The sequence below is a fragment of the Ptychodera flava genome, chromosome 4 (assembly GCF_041260155.1).
Source record: "Ptychodera flava strain L36383 chromosome 4, AS_Pfla_20210202, whole genome shotgun sequence".
Taxonomy (NCBI): domain Eukaryota; kingdom Metazoa; phylum Hemichordata; class Enteropneusta; family Ptychoderidae; genus Ptychodera; species Ptychodera flava.
Window position 1 is genome coordinate 14,696,104 of NC_091931.1, and position 18,678 is coordinate 14,714,781.

At 37.3% G+C, this 18,678-nt stretch overlaps 1 protein-coding gene across 1 annotated transcript; it reads left to right on the forward strand.

Annotated features, from left to right (window-relative positions):
- Window positions 1-3,678: 3,678 nt before the first annotated feature.
- Window positions 3,679-17,474, forward strand: LOC139130972 (sodium-coupled neutral amino acid transporter 7-like). The gene is made up of 7 exons (XM_070696844.1): window positions 3,679-4,264; window positions 6,636-6,834; window positions 8,438-8,576; window positions 9,119-9,272; window positions 12,302-12,564; window positions 14,370-14,569; window positions 16,196-17,474. The coding sequence occupies exons 1-7, from the start codon at window positions 3,971-3,973 to the stop codon at window positions 16,357-16,359; spliced, it is 1,413 nt and encodes a 470-aa protein (XP_070552945.1). The 5' UTR covers window positions 3,679-3,970; the 3' UTR covers window positions 16,360-17,474.
- Window positions 17,475-18,678: the final 1,204 nt, after the last annotated feature.

An 18,678-nucleotide genomic window follows, 5' to 3' on the forward strand; every position in this document is an offset into this window, starting at 1 on the left:
TTGGTGAGATGATGGAGAAGGCTTCAACAATGAACATAGAAATGACGGAAGTAATGGAAAGTGGTGAAAGGATCATGGAAAGATATTTGCAAATCTCTAGTACATGGTTATGAAGCTGTTAGCCTCAAAGCTGTACCTCAAATTTTATGCTAAACTCCACACTGCACTGATAGCCGTTTCATATTCAACATAATATTTGTTGTTTCTACCCTACATGCATTCAAGTGGAATTAATTCAGATTTTTCATTTGTTTACATTTTTCAGTGAGTATGAATGGTCCTAATAACAAGCAGGGCTGTAGAAATTGCTCAACTGTACGAAATATTCTAAACCTGAAAATTTTAACATAAAGGTTGTGGTTTCTTCTCACTCTTTAGGAAGAATCTTTGGGCGCTCTTGTCATTAAAGCACTGTCCTATACTATATCCTTTAAAAAAACTCTTGTGACTCTGCACCATCTTTCATGTCAGTACAAACCTCCGCTGAAATTTTTCATACTCTTTATACTCTCTGAAGAGGGTAAACGTTTCCAGTAACACGGGCCCAAGCCGAGGACTATGGGGCTGAGCATGTGGTGGGCTCAGGGGTAGACAACAAAGCTATTGAATATGCAAAAAGCTGCCCAATATCGAGTGATTTCTTCACATTTGGTTGATAAACGGCTGTTTTGGTGAGAGGGGATTACGCTGGCAAGTAGGCAGTTTTTCATATAGATGAGTTGGAAATTTCATTTTTGTTAGTTTTCAGTGGGCAAATTAAAAAAGGCCCAACATGCAGTCAGAGATAATAACTTGATTTTTTTCAGGAGTTTGTAAGCGAGTGCTACATGTACACTTATAAAATGGCACCCCCACGGAAACATACAAAAATGCAGTATTTCCTGCATATACACATTGTGATCATAAAAGAAATTATAAGCATGGTGCCATTTACTTGAATGCACAACACAGGGCTCGAAATTAACTTTTTACCCTGGTAGTCCACTTGGGCTACCATTTTCTGAAGTTGGTAGCCCAGTGACAATGGCTGGTAGTCCATGAATATTTTACTTTCAGGATACTGTACTCGTCCGAATATAAGCCCTGGTTCAGCAACACAAATAGCAGTAAAACTAGGGGCTTCAACTCGAGAAACCCCATGTTATGTGTCACGAACGCTTAATTTATGCTAATTTATGTATATTTTAACACTTTCTATCACTTTCAAAATCGGCTTATACATCCAAAGAAATTGTAACTTGAGTAAAGAAAAACAGAAAAAAATATTCTCATGATCTTTATGAACTGGCATGCCTTGTTACACCCGAGTCTCTCTATACAGAACGTAATACATTGATACTGATCGACAACCATAGATAAAAGACAGCGAAACTCAGCCAAGCTTAACTGACACAGTGTTTTATATTACTATTTCAAATCAAACTGATTACACAATCTCTTGATATAGAAGTGACAGTTTTGTGAAATTTCAGCATCAAAACCCCAAAACTTGACACAAGTATGTCTTGTATGCTGCCGATCAACAGCATAGTGTGAACTGGCATGCAAAGACTGCACACGGAAAAGCAACTCAACATTCTAGTATCAAACGCTCTGCATCTTGTGAAAACAACAACATAGCAGTGAAAATTGTAATAGTCATCAGAAAAACCTTCACAGATGAAAGGATAACTGCTTCAAATAAATGAAACTGCATGTTCACTGCATTTAGCTCGTCCGAAAGTGACGGACATCGCACGCCAAGTATTTTACGTCCTAGGCTTTGGTAGTCCGTGTGGGCTACCATTTCATGGACTTTGGTACACTTTTTCAGCATTTAATGGGTCTAATTCAAAGAATACTTGGAAAACGGGGAATATTTTGAGATATTACACATTCACAGATGTTGGGGCTTTAACTGACTTTGTTAAATCATAGACAATCGAGAAACAGGATCTTTCTCGACTGTCTACGGTTAAATTTTGTTCACATTTTGGTGAAATGTTCATATTTGCACTTTGGTGGGGGGGCATTTTTTCCTGTTTTGGGTCAAATAATCAACCTCTCTGAAACAACTTGTTCAGTTATTTTGAAACTTGGTATACACAATCCTAGGGGTGACCTCTGTCACATTTTTTCAAATTGTGGTCAAAATTTCATAGTATTTTTGGGGCAATTTTTCTCATTTTTGGTCAAAGCATCATCTCTAAAACTGCCTCTTTGATTGCTCTGAATATTGTTATTCATATTTTTAGCATTAACCTAAGTTTAGTGCCTTCAAATTGTGGAGACATTTTCATTGTGTAATTTTGGGCAATTTTTCCTATTTTGGGCAAAAAAAATCATTTCTACTGAAAGTGCTTGTCAGATTGCTTTGAAACTTGGTGTGCATGATCCTAGGGTAGACCTCTGTCAGATTTGTTCAAATAATGATGGAATTTTCCCATTTTAGGTCAAAAAAATAATCTTTCTGGAAATGCTTGTCCAATCACTTTGAAACAATATTTGGGGTAACCTTAGGTGAGTGTCTTCAAATTGTGAAATTTTGTAGCGCAATTTCTCCATTTTTTTGGTCAAAAAATCTCAGAAATCGCTTGTCTGATTGTTTTGAAAGATAATGCTGAGCACATGTTCTAAGGAATGAACTTAGTTGAATTTGTTCAAATTGTGGTGAATTTTCCATTTTGGGGTCATTTTTTCCCTTTTTGTTGAAAAATCTCTGAGACTGCTGGTCCAATTGCTTCAAAATTTGACATGAAAGTTCTTCAGGGATGGGTTTTCAAATTTTGACAAAACATGCAATATTGTCATTCTGGAAAAATTTTTGCTGATTTTAGTCAAAAAGGAAACTTAAGAAATATCTCGTTCTTTGATTCCCTGGTCCAATATTGCAAATACTTTAAAGGTGCTGCAGTTTTACCTTTGCATTTGGTGTTTAGATGCATTCTAGATGGGAATTCCTTCCAATACAGTGAAGCTATCATGTACCAAAATTATGCATATTGGCAGCAAAAGTTCACTTACACAAAGTTAAAACAGGTGACACTGTCAACTTTATTCCCTTCGCACTTACTTCAAGTCAAATGCATAGTGAAATCCTTGTTTTCACCATGATTTTCCTTTAATTATTACAATTGTTTGTGTGAAGTAAAATTAAATAAATGTATAAGGGAATGTTATAATTTTGTTTATCTACCTTGTTGTTTTTAAACGTTCACTTTCAAGTACTAATATCAGCAAGTAAGAGACAGTTTCGAGTAGCCCCTTAAAGTCCCAAAATCCTACTGCCCCCCCCCCATACCCTTGATATTTTCAAGTCCCCCCTAGCTCTGCGTGGCAGGGCTTTATGTTACTGGCCATAGGCCTCCAACCTGTGGTGGGAGGTGCATAGCCGGTATCACACAGCCCTGCCAATACCATGCAGAGCTACCCCCCCCACACCCCCCCCCCGCCCCCACTTCCCCTCCAGTAGTAAATTGTGCCATGCAGGCTTCAATGACATCTTCACATTTAAAAACTCCTATTGAGGTCACAATTCATCAAATCGTCTGGTTGACTGCTCCTGGATGGATTGTTTTTACATCAGGACCCTTAACGCCCCCACCCCACCCTTTCAATCTGGTCAGTGCCTGTGGCTGTAATTTGTATAGTGTTAAGGCGTTATGTAACTTTTCTTATCAGTCTAGGGTGTTTCGGATCAGGTGACCAGCTGAGGTTAGATCAAGTCACATGATCTTATTTACAGCGGACATATTACCAGCTGCGCGGCCTCCATACGTGAATGGTGTTAGGAGAAATTTGATTGTTGTGTGTGACGTCTAGAATCAGCATTTCTCTCAAATGGTTTATATGTGTGAAAATCTTTACGTTTACTGCTAATCGGTGAAAATTCCTAACAAACTACCCGCGATCCGCCCGACCGTGTGAGTCGCGGATCCCGCTGAATGAAAACAATCGTCGATGAGACTCATCATCATATGACGTTGACACCATGTCAGGCCAGGGGAAGTCACCGAACTACAGAAGAAGAGAGGACTCGCCGTTGTTGACAGGCCGTTACCCAGGAATTCAAAACTATGGCAATGGCCAGAACTGGCTCGAATCGAACGGACTTGAAAGTTGCGAAGTCTCTACAAGCAGTCAAATTGAACCGCCAGTTTCGGGACAGAGCATTTTTGGAGCCGTGTTCATCATCGTAAACGCATGTCTCGGAGCCGGACTGTTGAATTTCCCTGCCGCCTTCGGTGGCGCCGGCGGTATCGCCGTCAGTGTCGCGTTACAGACGGTAAGTGGCCACTGTGGAATGAAAACGCCATGATCAAAGTTGTTGCTAGCTTTTTTGTCGCCCTAAATTTGCTGGCGTGATCATTTATGACCTGATCGGTGATGACTCAAATAGCTGTGAATCGAATTCTGAATGCAGGGTGTACGATAGTATGAGCGTACTCATACCTCCATGGTATGAGTATGACGCAAATATCCTTATGACGCGTGTCATCAAAGAGCAACAGAGGGCGATGAATTTGTCAAGAACTGCAGCAATTCCTTCTCTGCATTAAAACTTTTAAATTTGTGTGGTAGGTTAATGGCTGAAGTCAATATTTCTGTGGCGTTTCACCCTTTTCAGCCATCCTTCACCTCGTTTACCCTTCCTATGACCTTCACCTTGTTTGACTTTCTTATGAAAGCCATCATAGTTTATCTCCTGTAGACAAGTATAAACTGCATGCATAAATTTCAAAACTAGTCGGACTGTATAAACACCCTTTTCAGATTGCTACTTTGATTCTGACCAGAATGCATGGTGTGTTCATGTTTAGCCGCTTTCATTCATTCATTCTCTTATTCATTCAATCACTTACAAAGGAGTGCTTTGGAAATTTACATGCTACGCATAGCATGGAGGTAGAAAGTACCTCCATGCGCATAGTAAGTTAGTTTTAGCACAGTTATTTTTTGGGTTTTTTTTATATTTTTTCATTTGTTTTTAAGAGGAAAAGAGACCATGGTTTGTGGCAATGGTATATTAATTTGTTGACAATGCATTGAGGAGTGGACTATGCCTGCGTTTTTGAACAAATTATTATGGGTAATATGACAACACAAGAATTCATTTTAGCAACACAAGAATATATACATTAGGTATTGTTATGTAGATTGACTACACTCTGTTTTTCCAAGCTGTGGAAAACACTGATAATTGGCAGACTTGATCTTGTTAATTACTCCACTGTTGACTGTCTCTCTCGTTTTTGAATAGTGGCGTATCTTTACACTGACATCACCTCTATCACTACAGAATCACAAGCCAAGGCTTTGTTAAACCTTGACAAATAGTGCTCCAAATTTTCACAGCTGGATTAGTAAATAAAACCACAGCCATCAACGGGCAATGTGTTAGCTCTTATGACTTGAAGTACACCATACCATATGTTTAATGAGCAGTATACTACCCTTCATCTGTGGACTTAATTTTACAGTATAATGAAGTTTTGGCATCAGCAGATAGTGTATGAAGGCTGATAACCCCGGGATATTATTGGATGCTATTTATAACTTGGATGTAACAGCTGTTTCTATGTCAACGCCAGGCTGCTATTATATATATGCTGACTTTGTGTGTGTATGATGTGTGTGTGTGTGTGTGTATATATATGCTGATATATATATACATATTGATGTACTATTGTGTGTGATTGTGTGCGTGTGTGTGCCATCAATTTTCATCCACACAATGTTCAACAACAACTCAAAAACCTGTAAATTAAAGATAAATTAATTCTGCTGAACAGTTTCTTCACATTTAATAGCAAGTGCAATGTTCACTCTATACATATGTTTAGTTAATACACTTGACATGTGCATTAGGGTCAGAACAGAACTGCATGTACATGACCCAATTTAGTATGTATGCCTGTCATTCTAAAACACGATATTTCAAACTTTGGTTGAAAATCTTTTGAACAGAAAGAAGTATTAAGATTATTGCCAAGATAACGGGAATTATGTTGTCATACATCATGTGGTGGGGTAATTGTCCAGGACACTACTTGATCGGCAGATCGTCCATGTAGCCGACACGAACACGAAGTGTCTGCTACCAGCTACCAAAAACTATGAAGAATAGTAAAGAATGAGCTACAAAATCACTATCAGTTTAAGTTGCATGCAGAATAAGTCTGTGCCTTTGTATAAAATACTATAAAAATAGTAGAAAGTGAGCAACCAGGTAAAAGTTAGTCGAGGAGACCTTAACCGCATATCATTTGCATATCATTGTCGGCTACATGGACTGTGTGCCACTTGATCGCTGACAATACCTAACTTCAGCTGTACAATGACTCTGACATTAATACTATACTCAGTAATGCATTTATCAGAGTTCATAGGAATCAAAGCTCAAAATTTTGACAAACACAATAATTGATTATCAATGAATTGTACAGGCTTCTGTAGAAGGGAAGAAGACATCCTGACAGATAAAAAACTATTGGACTGTACTAATGTGCACTCTGCTGTAAATGCATTGCCATGAATGAGTAAATAAAACCCCATGATACAGGTAATATGTTATCAAGGTCATAAGATGTCATTTTATATGTCCACATCATCCCTCCATTCATACCTACTCAAAATTTCCTCCCTTTTTGTCCTAGATTTTGGTTGTGTTTGCTGCTATAGCTATGCTGGTGCTGGCGTACTGTTCTGATATCCATCAATCCAAGACGTACGAGACAGCTGTGGCAGCCCTCTGTGGGAAAACTACCCTGGTAGCCTGTCAAATCACAGTTATTTTGTATGCATTCGGAACATGCATAACCTTTCTTATCATTATAGGCGACCAACTTGATAAAGGTAATGTATGTGAAGAGATTTTGTCTCTCTTTCTACTCAATAGAATGATAATATAACATTTTACTCTGATTTTCATCAATTTTTGTTGAACCATGAATGTCTATCCAGATACGTGTTGTAGCTTGATTTGTAAGTGAAGATGGACATCATAACTTAAACAGGAACTTCCCCTATAAAAGCCGGATAATCGAAATATTGTAAATCTATGCAAATGTAAAAAAAGCCACGCTACTGATCGGATGTGCCATGTTTGGTCCCAGAATCCCATAAGTTTGCCATGTTTAGGCATTCATTGTCATTGAATCTTTCATATGATGTCTGTGAATATATAGCAACTTGAGTCAAAAAAAAAACTGAGAAAATATTCCTTTTTGTCGGAGAACACATATGTTTCGAAACGTGTTCCCTGTACAACCATTTGACCCCTCTTTGCATATGTCACAAAAGTGCCCATCATGATTATTCAGATTTATCATACAATCAAAGGAATGCTATGAGAATTCAAAAACTCCCACTCAGTGTATACCGTGTCATCAGTAATCCCCTATTGTGCACCCTTGGTCCTGTAACTTCCCGTTTAAGAAATCAGGCTTTCTTTACACTATGTACAGTTTAGTAATCGCAAACTACAACCCCAATTGGCAAAAAGGGATTACATATAAATTCATGTCCAGAGATTGATTCTATGTACAGTTAGCATATTCACCTCTCCAATTCAAGGAAAATAAGGCATTTTTTATTGAAAGGTCGGTTCCAAGGTGTGGTGTTTTTTTGTTTTCAGTTCCTCCTCTATTCACAATGTTATACATCTGGCTACATCATCACAAGAGGCTGTATTAAGAGGGTCTGCATATCACAGTTTCAATTACAGATGATTAAAACCGTGTTTTGAAAATTATCATGCAATGTAAATGTTACTCTATTGAATTCAGATGACCTTCCCTCCATAATCTTGTGATAGTGGAGACCTGCGTAGATGCGATGTGATATCTCTTTGTGTATTTACAGTATAAAATGCGTGATGTGGTTTGATAAATCATCACACGGCTTTGCATCAGACATGTTCCTTGATGGAGGTCAGATCTCATTTCTAATGAAAGTTTCAAACTTCAAATAATTATTAAATTTGTGAACCATATGGACCTGTGTGCTTGCTCTGCATATTGGCTTCCTCTTTTAAAACACAGTTTTTGAACAACGTACGATATGTGCTTCAAGGTCATCCAGACCATCAAGGGATTCAGTCTTTCATTCCAGGGAGTATGCTCCCCTCAAAGAGTTTCCAACACTCAAATTGTTCCAGCACTTAAATGTTCCACCACTTGTGAGGGTTCATTTCAACACCTGAGAATTTTTGTAAATGGAGTCCTTATATTGTCTTGTTTTGTGAGTTTTCCATAGCATTGACACAGGCTATGATGGCCAGCTATGATTTCAAGTATTTGTAAATACATGTATGCCATGTGTGATTTGTTTCTCTCATCCCAACCTTCACACTTACACACACCATGGATATACTCTTGCGGTACCTCCATGTACAAACCATTCAATGTCGTTCTTTCATTTTTTGTCTTTCTTTCTTTCTTTCTTTCTTTCCACACAGTGTTTGAGTTTATTCACAATGGACCTGACTTCTCTGAACTGTGGTATTTTAACAGAAAATTTACAATCACAATTGTGGCTGTACTTCTTATATTACCTCTGTGCTTCGCAGCAAAAATTGAATTCCTCAAGTACTCCAGGTGAGGCCTTTTCCTTGTTTCCAAAGTGTCTTATACTAGTTCTACGCAAATTGCTGCATTTTATTCTGTAAAAAAGTGAGCACATATGCCAATGTATTGCGTGATCTAGCCATTTCAGATCAAATTTCCCAGTGTGTTATTCATAACACACTGACAAGAATGGACAATTTTTTTGTTTTAATCCTTTAGGTACTAATAGTCAAGAAAAGTGAAATATGTCAGAATAGTGAACATTTTCATATGCTACAAGAAGAGGTTGTGAGTCAGCAGATGTACAATGTACATATACTTTTGTGTGGTGTTGACGGTGTACATCCTTTCAAATTTGACGAAAAATTTCAACTTTCAAGTGCAATGTTAAATGGACTGCAGATGAATTTTCTCATGATTGTTTCTTGAGAGCATCACTGAAGATTGCTACAGAAACTGTAACAATGTAACTCTTCGATGGATTCTATCCAAGGCCTCTCAGAATCTATGAGCATGATGTGTAATGTTGCATATAAAACTATGTTGAATTTTTTGCTGTCATTTTCTTGCAGTATATTTGGAGTACTTGCCACAGTCTATGTAGTTGCCGTCGTTGTTTATAACCACTACTCAGGTCATTATACACCGCCTACCGAACTGCAGAGCCAGTCTCGTACCGGGCTTGATGCATTTATAGCTGTACCAGTCATTTGCTTTGGTTTCCAGGTAATTATGCAAAAGAAAAAAACTCTCTCCTGTTGTATGCAAATGTTACAGTCCACGTGATTGGGTTTAGATGAATCATGTGATCATATTATATCTGTGCTCTCCCTGGCCTTTCGAAATTGTTAGTAAATTTACGAATTTGGTTCAAAATAAATTAGTAAGCACAAATTATATAATGCTGAGCCCACCAATTTTCAACAAGCACTTCTGGTACTCAATAAATGATGTTAAGGGGATAGAAATGATGAATGATTTCATTATTGACAAAGGAAAGTGAAAAATCCCTTTTAGTTTTTTTTGACAATGAACACTCATATTTTGATACACATTTTGAAAAGACCCATTAAATAACACAATTACATCATGGGTCATGAGTGCTTCTAACATTGAAATTTCTTCCTTGTTTCAATAAAGTGTGTCATTTTGGTCAACCGGCCCATGAATGTTATTCAATTAATCGATCTTTATTACACAACATAACATTTTCAAGTATATTGTGACACAAATCGTAACTCCCTTTGTGTGTGTAGTCAGTGGTTGATGATTATATATATTAATATATGAACTTGAAGTGGTCATTAATATTATCAGTGTTTGCACAAGTTTTAGATGCTGGAAAATCTCTCCCCTGTTTTTCATATTTGGAAAACTCTGTTACTTTGAAAGTATGCATGTCATTCATAGGTGTTAGGTGGTGCCTCTTGTAGCTGCAGTCATTATGCCATGTTCATCTCTAAAATTCTATCAAACAACCACTGATCAGAACATTTTGCAGTCTGTGGTTTCGCACAAATTTTGTCTCATTATAACAGCAAATTTAAGTACGCGAACTGAGACTGGAGATCCTGCTTATGTTTTCTTAGAGACAGTTATACTTTTAAAACGCTGCAGATGATCGTCATTTATTTTTTGTCTGGATAAACGTCACGGCTTTCGTCTTGGGACTGTGCACAGCTTTGTCTTTGGATCATCAAAGAAATCTATCAGTATTCATAACATTTGCTGAGACAGTTTCTTGTAAAATATTTTGAAGGAAACCTATTAAAATTGGCAAGTTCACTGAAAAAAATTCAATCTGCCGATCGTCAAATGACAAATCTATGACAACTAGGATTTCCGGCTAAGATTTCCGGCTCGTTTCCATCTCCATGTACAGACAAACACTTTGCGGTACGGTACATCGTTCAACCATGGGCGGTCCGGACTGCAGTTCGACTGTCTTTCCGGCTGACTGTCTTGATCTCTTCTCGGCGGTTTCATTGTTTCCAATTTTTTCATATCAGGTGCCGTTTTTATGCCAACTTACTTCCCAGCACCAGCTGAGGATGCTATCTATCTCATGTATCTGAAGCATTTGTAACTGCCCGCTTCCCTCGATCCGCTTCACCCGCGTCCATTCGGAAAATTGACAGCATGTGAGTTTTGGGTATCTCGAAACTACCGTAATGCATGACATACCAGCATGAGAGTACACGACCCGGGGATCTTGAAACCTTTTCGCGCATGCTCATGTTAGCACAGGTCAAAGTCCAAAGCTATTACCATCGTCGATGCGCCGATGATAGGGGCAGAGTAGTTTTTGAAAGACGAGATATGACAGTATTTCCCGGAATTCATAATCTTGACCGAAAATCAGGCTTCAAAAATAACAAAATTGTTCGTAAATGGCCGATTGGGCGTGTATTTTTTTTCGTAAATTTTCATTTTTTGTCGTAATTTACGAAAGTTACGAGCGACAGCGAGAGCACAGATATTACTTATTATGTGATTTGTCTTCATCAATCATGTGACCAATACAGAAAACACCCATATTGCATGCAATGCTGCAAGTGCAATTCTTGTCCAATAGAATGTGCACGTGATAGAAACAAGACATGGTTTTCTAATGGACATTCAAATGAATGAAATTAATATCCTATTGCTTCCACTGTCACATAAATAGATGAAACTGAGATCAGTGTACATTTAGTACACTCAGAATACATTCAGTGTTTATAGTTTTCATAGAGGCATACATGTACTTACCATATTTCAGTTCTCTATTACCAACTCTTCTCATGACACTGCAGGGTAATACAACATTTCAACTCTTTAGAAACAAGGACAGTTTACCTAATTGTCACAGCATTTTCTATTTAATTTCTCAGTGTTCGCCATGATTGTATCACTTACATGGTCACTTATTGAATCATGTGCAAGCAATGATTACACTAATAGCAATTGCTACTTGTTGGGTCCTTTTGATGAGAAGAATTCAACATAGAAAAGTCCAGCCTTCAATTGTGTCTATATCACAGATGAAACCTTTCCATGTTAGTGATCTTGCAAAACAAACAAAACTCATGACTTCAAGGCATCTATCCTTCTTTGAAATATAGCTTGAAAATGTGAAAAATCTGACCACAAAGTTCTGATATTTTCGCTCCCTGAACGTGATTAATTGCTGAAGTAGATCAGTCGAAGTTTTTTGAATGGTGACAGGTTTTTGAACAACAAGCTTTTGAAAACACAATCCCACTCAGTGGTTGAGTATCATTCATATGTAAGGTATCAATGGTGTAACCATGGCGTCCACTGTAATTAGTGTGAATGATAATCAGAATAGAGTAAAAGCCCCTCATTGAGTTTCTTTGTCATGTGCATGTTTGAATTCTCTAGTGTCAACAAATTGAATTTATGTAAAAAGGATGAGGGATCTGAGACATAAAATGTGCAATTAATGCAATTCCTGTGCAAGGACAATGCTCCCAGCAGAAATATTTTTATTATGCTTCATGCCTCTTATATAAATATATATCTATTATTATAAGCACAGAATTGTTATTTCAAGACTGTCATACAAAGTCAATATGAAAGCCTATAATATCTCAAGGTATTGCATTGCATGAAGTGGGAATACTTGGCTTCCGTACTGTCTGTGCATATTTGATAGTAGCCCTTTCCCTATCAGAAACACATTCTCAGAAAGACTTTACTGTGTGAATGTTTCAGTGTCACAATTGATACATTGTCGATGCATCTAATTGCAGTGTCATCTGAGTTCAGTGCCAGTCTATGCAACTCTTCAGCCACACACACTGAAGAGCTACGGCAAAGTGGTCTTCCTGTCGCTGGCCATCTGCTACATTGTGTACCTCCTGACCGGTGTCTTTGGGTACTTGACCTTTGGTGACCAGGTCAAGAGTGACGTGCTTCTGTCCTATCATGCCAACGACATATCAGTGACAGTGGCGCGCTTCATGATATCTGTGTCGGTGCTTACTTCGTACCCAATTTTACATTTTGTTGGCAGGTGAGTAAAGATGGCTTGTCTTAACTTCTTTGCCCATGCACATGATTTAACCTGTTCACTATCTATTCCCAGGAAGCGGGTCCAAACTCATCATTAATAACAATGGATTTGGGCCAAACCATAGTGGTGAAAGGGGTAAAGTCACATGAAAGGAAGTTTGCGGTGTCAGCATTTGTGTGACTTCAAGAACTCATACAGATAACTTCATGCATGATGCCTTGACAAGCCACCATGTTTTTTTGCGTACAATGCATTTCACAATTAATATTCTCCAATACAGCGCATGGGTTTTTCAGTGAAAAAGTTTCAAATTACATATTATGGTGTGAGAAACAATGTCAGTGCAATGGTCTTGTGTGACCTGTAGTGAGTTTGCAATGCTCTCAGTATTCACTAAACTTGAGAACAAAAGTTACGAAAAGGGTTTATTTGAACATCTTTTGTATGTGTGACACAAAATTGGATCAAGTACATTCATGGGTGTGGTCGATTGCAAGGCTTGAAAGTTTCACCACCATGGCTTGGCCCAAACCCAATATTATCAATGGTGATTATAGACCTGTTTACAGGGAATTGCGACTTAACGAGATAAGGAAATATGCCAATTCTGAATAATCCACCGGAATTCTGTCAAAAGTCTTGTAGCTGACTGAACATAGAAGTGAAACATCCGACAAAATTACTTTTTGGTGGATATTTGAGTACAAATTTGAAATGTTTGATCATCCAGTCTTGAGCTTAGACACAAATATGAAATGAAAAATGCACTTGCTTTCTTTTTAGCTTTAATGGACATTTCAAGTCATCGTTAGAGAATTTAAAACACTGTCATGTGATGAATCTTAAAACTGCATATAATGCAATAATGTCATATTAAAATCGTAGTATACAATTATTGTATGTAGTAATATAGGGTTATTCACAAAATACGGCCCTGTATGGACGAGGGTTCAGTGAGTGACGTATTGGACAAGCCGAAGGCGAGTCCAATACGTCACTCACTGAGCCCGAGTCCATACAGGGCCGTATTTTTGTATAACCCTATTATTATACATGTCCCTCCATTAATCGTCCGTATAAACTAATTCTATGGTAAATTTGAGGGATGCGGCATGCGCGATATGAGTGGAACACGCGCGGTTGTTGAAATAAAATTGCTACAAACCACTGAAAATTTGCGCGTTGCGCGTCTCCCACATTCGGGACTCCGCGTACTATACAAAATACGGAAAGTTATTGGACGGTCAAACTCCCATAGGTTACGGCAGTAGGTGTCTAATAATATGACATACAGTTGTATCACTACAGACCCGTACATCTAGTTTTCAAAGGCATCTGCACTTCTGCCTCGGATTACAAGAACACGACTGATCAACATTCAGTCTTCACAGAGTTCACTCAGCCTTCAAATATCAAACTTTTCATAAAAAATTTAGTTAATATTTTTTTAAAAACATCAATTTCATGTGATTTGTATGCAATAACACTGTATTGACAGTGGACAATTAAAAAAATGTTTTCAGATGTCATAAAAGAATATTGTTCACCAAAAGTTTACTCTGCCTTTAAATACTTAACTTCTAAAAAAAAGCCTATTTTCTCTCAAATCAATTTCAAACAATCTAGGTGCAGTTACATCAATGAAAATCGACAGTTAAAATCGAAAAATAGGTTCAAAAGATGTTACCAAAAGATCATGTTGTTAACAATGACTCACCTACAAAATACAAGAATGTCAATTCATATCACACAGCTGAATTCCTTACTTTCTTTCTTTTCTTTCTTTCTTTCTTTCTTTCTTTCAGAGCTGCTCTACAGGGTGTTTTGTCTTCCTTTGGCGGGGTCTTCCTCTACTTCATACATTACAGGGAGAAGATTTTCCGTATCATAGAGGCCTTGATTTGGTTTACGTCAACTGTTCTCTTGGCTCTCTTCATACCAAACATTGGGAGTGTTATCTCAGTCATCGGTTGCCTAGCAGCTGCATTTATACTCGTCTACCCAGGTAAGTTTTGATTTTTCCATTGGTTATTTTTTTTTTTTCAGTAGGTAGGTGCAAGTGAGTAGACAAAAGTAATTTTGTCTTTATCTTTACAAGCTTTGATTCATGTAGCTGTGGATGTCAAAGGCACGTTTTATTTTAAGGTAGTGTGCACCTCGAAAGTGAAAGACTTAAACTTTTGCTCAAACTTTCCTTAAGGAATCTCTCATCCATTCTCTTGCAAAATCAAGAATAAAAATCGGGGGTCACCATGCAAATTTTGATACTATAGAAACGAATAACCCAAGATTTACTGATATTTACAATTCAAAATGACCGCCATCCCTGTGTTAACTCTATGAAGAAAAATGAAATTTTCGAATTTCAAAAAACTAAGCCGGTGAAAAGTGGTCTTACACCAAGAGCTTTAAAATGAACCCCCACAAGTGGTAGATCAGAAAAGAATTGTAAAAGTTTGAGAGTCCGAATATCTGCCCGCGAGGTGCGTTCTACCTTAAACAAAGTTTACAAGCCACTGAATAAAAAGCTGGACTATAGTGAGGTAGAATGTGCATAGCCTCAAGGACAGATATTCTCACTCTCAAACTTTTACAATATTCTGTTGGCCCACCACTGTTAGGGGCTCATTTTGAAGTTTATGTAGTAATTAAAGTTTTCAGTGGCTGACTTAGTTTTTGTGAAAATCGGAAATTGTATTTTCCTCACAGAGATAACACAGGGATGGCGGCAATTTTAGATGTAAAAAATCTTGGAAAATATTTGGTGATTTGATTCTCTAGTACCAAAATCCGAACTTTATTCTTGATCTTTAAAGAGAATGCAGGAAAGTTTATTTGAGGAAAGGTTAGATCTTTCATTTTTTTGAGGCACAAACTACCTTATACAGAGTCTTGATAGCTTGATGCAGTTGGTAGTTTTCCAGCATGTTAACCCCTGGGCATTCACCATAACCCAGTCCCTTACCCTTGCCCCCAACTTATGAGTAAGATACATGCAGATGATAAATGCCAGGGGTTCACATCCTGATACCAACTGTCTTCAAGGTAATTGTGAGGTGTCAGATATCTAGGATATTAAATAATATTATGATTCTTGTTCCAAGTACACTTAGTCTTTCATGCATTTGCATTGGGCAAACCGAATGTTTTTACGGATAGATTTCTTATTTACATAAATCTATAAAGCTGAGATAAAGCTGAGAATATTTATGCATATGATGGACTCAAGTAAATTTGCAGAGTTGTTATTAGAAATTTGAAAGTGAGCTGTTTTTTGTGTTCCTCTCTTTGTACATGTACCTTTTCCTACAAAATGTTCTATAATAATCTGTGAAGACCAGAATAGTGTGCAGATCAGTATGTCGAGCGCCACCAGTGTTTGATTTTGCAGTTTCTATTGTTTTTCACCTGACAGCACAAAGGAAGCTATCTGTGGTATACAAGCATTCAGCCATTTCTGAAGACGTTGATACAGCTTGAAAAAATACTCTTCAGCTGTCAGTCCTAATTAATCTGCCAGTGTCCTTCCTGGTTACATGAAATGCCTTCATTAGCAGTATGTAAACTTTACACACTAAAATATCCATGACAACTAAATTTGTACGACCCGTTTGTATTACCTATTTTTCAGGGTTGTGTCTTTTCCGTGCTGGAGTCACAGAGGTTTCAGAGGGAAAGTATGCCAACTACAGTCTGACCACGGCAGGATTTATCTTCATAGTGCTAGGAGCATTTGTGTTCGGAGAGAGTTTAACAATGGCTATATACAAAGACATCCATGGTACACCGACATAGAAACTCTCTCATTTTGAAGTTTGCACCTAAGGATCCTTTGTCACATTCATCAAAACTGATCAACAATGTGAAAGGAAGGAGTCAGATACTGCAATCAATGCAACGACCTTAATTGATGAAACTGTCAAAGGCAGGAATCATGTGTATAGTTGCTATTTATACTTTAACCTTTGAAAAATGGAGCACAATAACCACTCAAATAGGTGCTGTTGACCAGAAGTACCATTCAGCTATGGGCGTCAGTGATATCCAACTGTTGTGTGCTCCGGACAAATTTTTCACAATATGGTAGCAGTGCAATCCATTTCTGTTAGTCACATAGCATTAATAATGCGATGCAAAATTTATTTCGCCGTCAGAATAGCTACAGTCAAGCAAACGTTTTTCACCCCAAATGAATTGGGAAAGATTGCAAACCAGTCAGGGTTGCTTCCGAAAATATTTTGTAAAATTTTAACTGTTCAGAATGATATTTCATCCTCTAAAAGGAGAATGAATATTAATTGAAATACATAATTTTTAAAGCAAAACACTCTCTGTTGACGTAAATACTCATGTACAGCTTTAGAGTACAGTGGTGTATTTTAAAATGCAACTGACCAACATTTGTACATTTCAAGGGCCAATTTTTCTCACCAAATCAAGATTAATTATATCTATAGCAGAGATACCTGTGATAAACGGAGCAGTCATGTTTGCCTTTTTTAACAGTGTCATTTACATTTTTTAAAAATATGCAACTTTCAAAGAATAAATTGTAAACAGAGAAATATGGAACATTTTAAAGTAATTTTAAGAAATATACGGTAGTCCCTGCTTTTAAATGCTATTTGAATGTAGATAAACTGTTTGCAATTGTTTATACATTTGGTTTGTAGCAATCATACATTTTGTCTGTATGTCAGTTGATTTTTCCTTTTTGATTTCAGGATGTTAGTGGGGTGATTGTGAGATAGTTAGAAATTAAAAAATTCTTGTCACAGTGTGACGTGAAATATTGTAGTTACAAGGTCGGATGTCAAAACTTGGACTGGTGTTTTATAGTTGGTGTATTTTTATCTGCCGTAGAATTGGTAAATTTTTTAAAACGCTGAATAAATGTATAAAGATTGCAACTCACTGAATCATAGTGTCGTCAGTAAAAAACGTCAATGACAAGGAAAATGTCAAACGATTCAGAAATAACTCTGAAGCTCTTTTTTCCATGGCCTGTCTAACCAGAGTCTGGTCATTTGCCGAGATTTTGGAAGTTGCGCTCTCTTGAAGTACAGAATTGCTTATTACCGAACAGTTTTTTCCTCAGTGACTATTTTCAGCATGCCAGGCATTCCATGGTGTGTGAACCAAAGGTCACTCCTTATCAAGTGTCGGCCAGCATTTGCCTCAAGGTCAGCATTGGACTGACAGAACTGAAGGTCATGTGCGTTCACATAGTTCAATAGTTGAAGTGGTAAATACAAATCAGTATGAAAGTCTTCTTTGCAAAACATTCTGTCATTGAGAATAGCAACTACTATGTCTGTTCCTGAGTTTAAATTTACTTAGCCAGTAATGATTTTTTGACTCAGCCGGTATAAGCTAAATGAATGTTGTGAATTTACAGGTTGTGGTACAGTCGACATTGCCGATTCCAAACAAAGAATTCCATCGTAAATGAGAAAGCGATATCTAAAATGTATGCAATGTTTTAGATAGTTTTAAAATTTGAAATGCCCATGTTCATTTTATCTATGTACCACAGGGAACTCTGAATAATAGTAAACAAGTAAGTAAAAATAGAAAAATCAAAAAATAGAAGAAAATAAAAAAAAAGAAAAGATAGCTTGTTTGTTGTTTACTAGTTTTTTTAGCTCTCATATTAGCATATGTATATATTCAAATGGGAGGTATTCTAAAGGTGGAAAAATGGTTGTCTGTATGTATGTATGTATGTATGTATGTATATTTCTTTGTTTAGTTGTTTTTTGTATATTCTATTTTTTTACCTTTTTTGTATTTTTTTGTATTTTTCTATTTTTTTATTTACTTGCTTACTGTTATTCAGTCAGAGTTCCCTGTGTATATACTTGAACAGTTGCACGGAAAAATGCCTAAAGTGCTGTGTATGAAATTTTAGTGTTTGCTGTCTCCTACGATATGACAGGGAGAGATTTGCTAGTTGGAAAACAAGTTTTACTCTTAAATTGTGTCTAACCTTTTCCACTCCAAACTTTGATTATTAGTCCCCACGGACACCGTCCGGGGGGACTTATAGGTTTGGTCATGTCCGTGCGTGCGTGCGTGTGTGCGTGCGTCCGTCCGTTCACACAGATATCTCAG

Excerpts from the sequence above, each read along its gene's own strand:
- LOC139130972 (XM_070696844.1), top strand. The coding sequence starts at position 3,971 with ATGTCAGGCCAGGGGAAGTCACCGAACTACAGAAGAAGAGAGGACTCG. Across the intron at positions 6,835-8,437 it reads AGGCGACCAACTTGATAAAG|TGTTTGAGTTTATTCACAAT; the intron begins GTAATGTATGTG and ends CTTTCCACACAG. Across the intron at positions 14,570-16,195 it reads ATTTATACTCGTCTACCCAG|GGTTGTGTCTTTTCCGTGCT; the intron begins GTAAGTTTTGAT and ends CCTATTTTTCAG.